The sequence below is a fragment of the Sinocyclocheilus anshuiensis genome, unplaced genomic scaffold, assembly GCF_001515605.1.
Source record: "Sinocyclocheilus anshuiensis isolate Anshui unplaced genomic scaffold, SAMN03320099.WGS_v1.1 scaffold1576, whole genome shotgun sequence".
NCBI classification, from domain to species: domain Eukaryota; kingdom Metazoa; phylum Chordata; class Actinopteri; order Cypriniformes; family Cyprinidae; genus Sinocyclocheilus; species Sinocyclocheilus anshuiensis.
The window spans coordinates 140,676-148,819 of record NW_015557202.1 but is presented as its reverse complement, the minus strand read 5'-3'; the positions used below and the strand labels follow the sequence as shown (position 1 = coordinate 148,819).

The following is an 8,144-nucleotide window of genomic DNA, read 5'->3' as shown; positions in this document are numbered from 1 at the left end:
CTTGCCACTAAAAAAAAAAAAAAAAAAAAATCATTTTTTATTTGTTTTGAATCTTTTTTATGTACAGTACATTGAAACCAACACATTAAAATGAACAAGTAAAGGCATCGACATAATATCCATCTTAAATGTATCATAAGGACATTGTGAATTGAGGGGAAGTGGGTTGTTAGTTTTTGAGAGAGAAAAAAGTTGATAATTTATCAACAATTTGAATTGTTACGGTGTTGGGACAAAGTCCAAATTATGTCATATAAGCTTTTGAAATAAACAGAATCTCCAAAATAGTGAAAAATGTTTTACCTGTGATATGAAAGTCCTTGAATCTGAAGTATATTATAGTTCCCACTTTTGTGAGAACCCAGAGACACAACTCCACCCTCAGAGTCAAATAAATGTCTCTACAGCACTTTCTTGTCTCGTTGTAGTATTTTAGACCAGGGTCTTTCACTGCAGTATATGAGGTCTTTATCAACATGTTTTGCTTTTGTAGCTTTTGCTAATAACCTGCATTTCAGTTACTAAATAATGCTTTTCAGAGGGATTTTATTGCATTTGCAAAACACGCTAACATGTGAATATCAAATTTATATACCTGTAAGAAAATTTCCAAAACAATGAGGCGAAGCTAAATCATTAATAAATTGAGGATAAGTGTGATACTGCACTATAGATCTTTATCAACAATTTTTTTCTTTTATAGATTTTGCTTGAGTTTAATCACAAGAAATACATGTTAGTGAAATGTATATGCAAGTATATAATACATGTATATAATACAATAAAGACAGGCATATAGAGGTCATCTATATCAGTTAGTTAGTTTGGTTGTTTGGTTTGCCCCTTTAATTTGGTACAGTGTTTTGGGTTTTCCTGTCACTGTGGACTGCAGGGCACAGTAGTACAGAGCAGAGTCTAATACTGAAGCAGAGGAGATCTCCAGATCCACAAGGTTTTTCTCCTCATTTAATTTAGCAAACACTCCAGGTATTGGAGGGTCAGCTGGCTGCTCAAGTTGGGCTTCACTAACCAGAAACAAAAACTCTGGTTTGGAGCTGCTGTATTGACGATACCACAGGAGAGAATCACTATTGTAAGTCCCCTCATAATAGCAGGTCAAAGTAATGGAGTCACCATTGGTAACAAGTTCAGACGAGGAGAGAGGAGCTATTCCTTCTCCACATGCATCACCTGAAACTTTAAACTGAACTGAAACTGAAACTGACTTTATTTTGGAATGGTTACTCAAAGGATTCCATATAAATGTCACATATCGTACCTGAAAAGAGAAGAATGAATCAGACACTGCATAGAAACATCATGGATCATCACAAGCAGCTCAAACTTTATACCTCACAGACTCTGACTGATTTTGTGCACATTTCCTTTTTCGAACTGTTACAGCAACTGAAGATTTAAATCTTCTGTAATGTGAGTGAACACTGCCATCTGCTGTACATTTTTGTTATTGCTTTACTAATTACTTTGCATTACTAATTGCAGTAGCTATTTAAGGACAAGTAGTTTGACTGATGCAGACAGTATATTTGACTTTAGATTCTGTTGATTTTATACCAGTCAACTGAGTTTATACAGGATGAAATTTAAACATCACTGTTAATCTGTTAATCTGGCAAGGTTTCTGTTTTATGAGACATACGACTGGAAATAATGCCACCATGTGGCTGCAATAAAGAATTTACATTTTTTTCCTCTGTTATTGCAACAGAACCTTTAGCAATTACACTTTTCATTATGGAGATCTTTCAAATCAAATGGAAAAATAACATCATTGATGTAAAATGAAACACAAAAGGGGAGTTGACATGGAATACTTGGGAATATGACACATCCAATGATGGGACATGCTATACTGTGTTGAAAACTATTTAATATAGCATTATTATGCATGCCATGTTTATGACCATATTAAGTGGGAGGCATAGAATATTTGCACTTTTAAATGTAATTTGTTACACCACAGGGCTGTTTAAAATAAACTAGAGCGAGGTCAACAAGGGTGATTTAAATTGGCAAAAAACGTAAAGAAAATGGTGATCCATCACAGTACATTACGTTTTATCTTTCCCTTATACATTCATATGAATTTGAACCTAAAATCTTGCCCCAAAAGTCATGCCTATTCATTTCAAAGTCAATTTGATCATATTTGTGTTGAAATATCCAATATTTTTACATTCTTTATTTATGAAATATCTTAAGCATTTTGTTTGAATTTCAATTACTTGTTCAATCTGCAAGCAGAAATGAGGCTATGACAAAAGAATGGAGATTCAGTAGTTTTTTTTTTCCACTTCATAGAGGTTTTTGTAAATATATAAAATATATTATGCTATATATTATAATGTATTCAAATATTATAACATTTGAATAAAACTGACCAAAATCTTTTAAAATCTTTTTTTAAGCATATTATCACAGTGAAGGTAAACCAATCAGAACGTTTTAAGGACACGTTTATTTTTTTAGTTATATTATTGTCATATAGGACATTTAACATTACATGATAAGGACTTCCTATAGTGGTTTTTGTACAGTGTTCTTGTGTTTCCTGACACTGTGGGCTCCAGAGCACAATAGTACAGTGCTGAATCTGTGACTGCAGCAGAAGAGATCTTCAGATGAACCTGCTTCTCCACCTTATTCACACTGGCATTCAGTCTTGGGAAAGGTGGTTCTGCATGTAGTACGCTGTTTGATTCATTTGACCTTTGCTGAGTTTTTCGTTTAGTTGTTTTCCCCTTCATTTTGTACAGTGTTGATGTGTTTCCTGTCACTGTGGGCTGCAGGGCGCAGTAGTACAGAGCAGAGTCTGTCACTTTAGCAGAGGAGATCTCCAGATCCACTTGCTTATCGTTCATACTCATTTTTCCATCAATTCCAGGGATACGGGGATCTGCATATGTTACATGTTTTGTAGATGACTCAATGACAAGGAGCACAAATTCAGGTTTGGATCCAGGATACTGTCGATACCAATGCAGACTGTTTACACTCCCATCATATTTGCATGAGAGCATGACCGGCTTCTTTTCAGTGACATGAATGTCGTTCTGCAGTGGTCTTATTGACTGTGCAAATATATCTGCATGGAATAGAAAGCTTTCAGTTAGAAATAATAACAAGATAAAACTTTCACAAAATGTAAATCGCATAGCAAATGGTGAAATGTTTAATTAATTACTATGATCTGGCATAAAAGCTTGTTAATACAATTACTATTACATCTTTAAACAAAGCTATATGGTACTGTATGTCACTTACATTCTGTTACTGAAAACACAAGCAGGCAGCACAGAAGCATCATCTTTGCACCACAAATAGCGAATGAAAACTGCATACACATATGAATTTTTGTGAGATCCTTTAAAAGCTCCACCCATAGCATGTATAAATGAAAACATTCAGAGATATCATTGTCAGTGTGTCAGATTCAGTTTGAATATTGTTTCATTAACTGAAGATGTGGCTGCAATTCTGTAACAGAATTCAATGCCAAGCTCAAGAAGCAGAAATTCAGGTCTGGATCCAGGATATTGTCGATACCACTGTAAAGTACGTGCTTGGCTATCATATTTGCATGAGAGAATGACTGTCTCTCTCTCAGTGGCACGTTCTGTGGTCTGCAATGGTGCTATTGACTGGGCAAAAGATTTACCTGCAAATAGAGCATGAAAAAAAATACACAGAATGTTCAGCCATTGTCTACAGTAAAAAGTTATGAAAAATTGAATTTTTTTATCAAGTAATTTACATAAATAGTTTTTTTTTTTTTTGGTAAATGTATTTATATAAGAATTTATATAAGATCTAAAATAATTAAATTAAATTAAACCTACTCACCCTGTATGGCTAAAATTACAAGTAAGTACAAAAGAGAAGTCATTTTTGCTCTGCTGAAGAACAGATTGAAGTAAAATTAGAGATGAATGCCAACCCAATATCTTGAAGCCCCACCCACATAATCTCTGTGTGATTTTGATTACATAAAATGTCATACTCTCAGAAAAAAAGGGTGCATATTAGATATTAGTGCCTAGGGTATACATATAAAAACTTTTAAAAGGATACCGACCCAGTAAGGACTTTTGTACTTTTTTTTTCTTCTTCCGGAGAGTGTACGTGTGAAAATCCATTTAGACTATTAATATGTAGTTTTTCATTTGAGAAAAGGTAGAGGCTGGTAGATTTATCATCATCACATTTGGCTTCATATCAAAATGGCAATTTTTTGACAACAAACTTGAGTGGGTAAAGCACAAGTGATTACATCACAGATTAGTTAATGCTTTAGTAATTAATGATTTATCAATATTTTTGTATTTATACTCCAATCTCTGAAATGCAGTAATGAGAAGATTAAGAAAAAATGTCATCATTGTGCAGCATAACATAATAGCAATGCACTAGATGCGCTGACAAAATTAGGACTAAAATGTGTCAAAATGTAGACTGTATACTGGTGAGAACTGTTAGTTTACTAAATGCTTGTCCTTAAATTCTGGTTATACTGTATGTGTTTCAGTATTCTGTTTTCTTGAACACAAGGTCAGTTGCTAAGGAGACAATCATAAGACAATTGAAACTCAAAATCTCATGATTAATCATTGGCTCTCAAATGCTGGATCAAAATGCTGAAACATAAGCACGCATAATCATCCACTGAGCACAGACACTGAAAACAGATTGCAGCTTCTATTTTAATGTGTCTGATTTTTGTACAGTGCATGTGTGTTTCCTGTCACTGTGGGCTGCAGGGCACAGTAGTACAGAGCAGAATCAGTTAATGCAGTGCCAGTGATCTCCAGATCCACACGATTTTTCTCCTAATTTAATCTAGCAGATATTCCAGGAATTGGAGGAGCAGCTGGTTGCTTAAATGCAGCTTACTAAATGCTTGTCCTTAAATTCTGGTTATACTGTATGTGTTTCAGTATTCTGTTTTCTTGAACACAAGGTCAGTTGCTAAGGAGACAATCATAAGACAATTGAAACTCAAAATCTCATGATTAATCATTGGCTCTCAAATGCTGGATCAAAATGCTGAAACATAAGCACGCATAATCATCCACTGAGCACAGACACTGAAAACAGATTGCAGCTTCTATTTTAATGTGTCTGATTTTTGTACAGTGCATGTGTGTTTCCTGTCACTGTGGGCTGCAGGGCACAGTAGTACAGAGCAGAATCAGTTAATGCAGTGCCAGTGATCTCCAGATCCACACGATTTTTCTCCTAATTTAATCTAGCAGATATTCCAGGAATTGGAGGAGCAGCTGGTTGCTTAAATGCAGCTTCATTAACTAGAAACAGGAAGTCTGGTCTGGATCTCGGGTACTGACGATACCAGTGGAGAGCATCTGTAGCAGCTGATCCATTGTAATTGCAGGACAGGGTGATTGTGTTCCCTTCTAAAACAAATTCATTAGGAGAGACTGGTGCTATTCCCTCACTAGAGGCATCGCCTAAGAGAAAGAGAGGAAGAATGATGGAAATAATGAATGGAGATGAACAGAATTACAGAAGTAAAGTATGTTATATTGTTTTGTTCTTAAGGTGTGTTTGTTTGATTAATTGCATTTATCTTACCTGTTATTAGGGAGATAAACCACAGACAAAATAGGAATAGCATTACCGAGAAGGAACAGATGAGCAACTATGTTTGAAACCTCCTCCCTATGTTTGTATCTCCTCCCCTTATTAGCCATTTGAAGAATTGGTTCAGTTTTTAATTCTTTTCTTTTTTTTTTTTTAGATGAAGAGCTCCCTCTTGTGGATAATTTTAGCCATCACATCACAAGTGTCTGTCCATACATTGGCCAGGGGAAACGCGTCTCGGTAAAATAGTCAAATAGAATCAAATCCAGTGAGGATAATTGTGAATATTTGAACTCTCCTTTCTTAAGGAACAAGAAAATCAGCTGGCTGTAGTTTGTATTACATTTTACAGTAAACACTCAAAACAGGAAAATGTGCCACCTTGTGGTTTTTTTTTTTTGAGCAAGTTTATAATGGTGTTGTTTAGCTACAACTAAATGTATGTATGCTGTATGGAAGCTGACTTTGTTGTTAAATTGTTGTCTTTATTGTTTAGTTTATCTTATATTTTAGTCGTAGGGTTAGTTGCATGTAGGCCTAGATATATCTATGTTTAATAACACACCTCTGTGTGTTTTTTTTTAATAAATGCTACCTTTCTTTTACTTACTTTTTCTGTCCAAATCTGAAAGAAAACATGCCAGGACCTACTATTATAGTAATGAACGAAACGTAGACAAGCATTTGATTGGCAGATAAAAAATGCAATACGGTCCCTGAATAAACAGGATTTTACAGTGTATTTAATTCAACCGCTCATTTAATGTTAATGGTACGACCAATTTCAGGGGTGGCCAAAACTTTGATTTAAAATCAGTAAGAGCTTGAAATGTAACTTCATATTTTACAGGCAAAGCTTAGTATTACAAGTAGACTGCTTTTTATGAACACCGTTTGTTTATTCCATATGGAGTATGATTGGAGGTTTTTGTACAGTGTTGTCATGTTTTCTGTCACTGTGGGCTGCAGGGCGCAGTAGTACAGAGCAGAGTCTGTCAGTTCAGCAGAGGAGATCTCCAGATCCACTCGCTTATCTTTCATACTCATTTCACCATCCAGTCTAGGAATAGGGGGATCTGCATATACTACAGTTTTCCTGGATGACTCAACGACAAGGAGCAGAAATTCCAGTCCTGATCCTGGATATTGTCGATACCAAAGTAAATTCTGTACACTGACGTCATATTTACATGACAGATTAACTGGCTTCCCTTCAGTAACTTGTGTTCTGTCCTGCAGTGGTGTTATTGTCTGTGCAAAGCATCCATCTGCAAAATGTTTAGAACATATTGATAAAAAGAATGAAAATTGTACAGTATCATAAGCAAGAATAAATGCTGTTGAATTATCGCAAAATATTAATATATATATATATATATATATATACATACATACATACATACATACATACATGCATGCATATATATATATATATATATATTATAAACTTGTCTTTTACTTACATTGAATTATAGACAGCAGAAGCAGAGTGCACAGGAACATCATGACTGCACTGTAAAAACCAAATGAAGCTCATAATTGAGAAATGAATGTCTTTGTTGAATCTCTCTCAAAGCTCCACCCACAATCTAAAAAAATCTGTAAAAATAGGGCAATGTACTGTATTAAAATTACGAATTATGTTTAAATGTTTCAATGAAATTGGCCAGAATGAATGAATAACAGAGAACGAAAGAGAAAAGAATGCATGATTTTATCTGGGTTTGATTACATGTTGTAAAATCATGCTGAATTTCAAATTTGGAAGTTTATTTGTGTCATATTCAGTTGGAAGTTCTTCTTTCTCTATTTGTTTTTTTACAGTAGTGCTAATTTTTTCCCAATTGATTTGTTTTACATTTTTAATTTTTGAAGTGTATTTGTAACTCATTCTCAAGTGTGTTTTCCCTTTTGCAAAAAAACAAAAACAACAAAAAAGTGGATGTATAGCTTTAACGTACATGTCTATTTCAGTTTCAGACAGCTGCAGGTGTTACCACAAACTCATTATGTCCTAATTTGACTGTTACCTATATCAGGTTTGGTGATTCCTCTGCACTTCAGAGGCAGCACTAATACAGACAGAGATGAATATCAGTTTAAACTAGAACAGTGCTAGAAATGAGTTATTCTTGGACATCAAAGCACAGTGACAACCTAAGCTTAGTAAGATGAGAAGCTGCGGCTTAACAGCATTTTACTTTGCACAATGAAATTAGCGCAGCAATACACAAATTCAACTGAACTGATTCAGCACAGTGATTATTGAGTATATGCGTGAGAAGTTGAGAAACATGTATTCACAGTGCTTCACTTGTTAAATACATTTCTCTCTGCTTCATGTTTTCGTGCAGTGTAGCTTTGTTTCCTGTCACTGTGGGCCTCAGGGTGCAGTAGTACACAGCAGAGTCTGATACTGCAGCAGAAGAGATCTCCAGATCCACTTGTTTTGTGTTTTTATTCATTCTTGGCATTAAACGCTGTGGTATGTTTTCACTCATCGGCCCACTTTCATAGATGTAGAG

The 8,144-nt window shown here is 34.9% G+C and overlaps 1 protein-coding gene across 1 annotated transcript; it reads right to left on the bottom strand.

The window, feature by feature from the left end:
- Positions 1 to 5,256: 5,256 nt before the first annotated feature.
- On the bottom strand, positions 5,257 to 7,125 carry LOC107678904 (uncharacterized). Its single transcript, XM_016474315.1, has 3 exons — positions 7,083 to 7,125; positions 6,468 to 6,887; positions 5,257 to 5,486 (listed from the first exon to the last, which is right to left on the bottom strand). Exons 1-3 carry the CDS (start codon positions 7,123 to 7,125, stop codon positions 5,257 to 5,259), a joined length of 693 nt encoding a protein of 230 aa, XP_016329801.1.
- Positions 7,126 to 8,144: the final 1,019 nt, after the last annotated feature.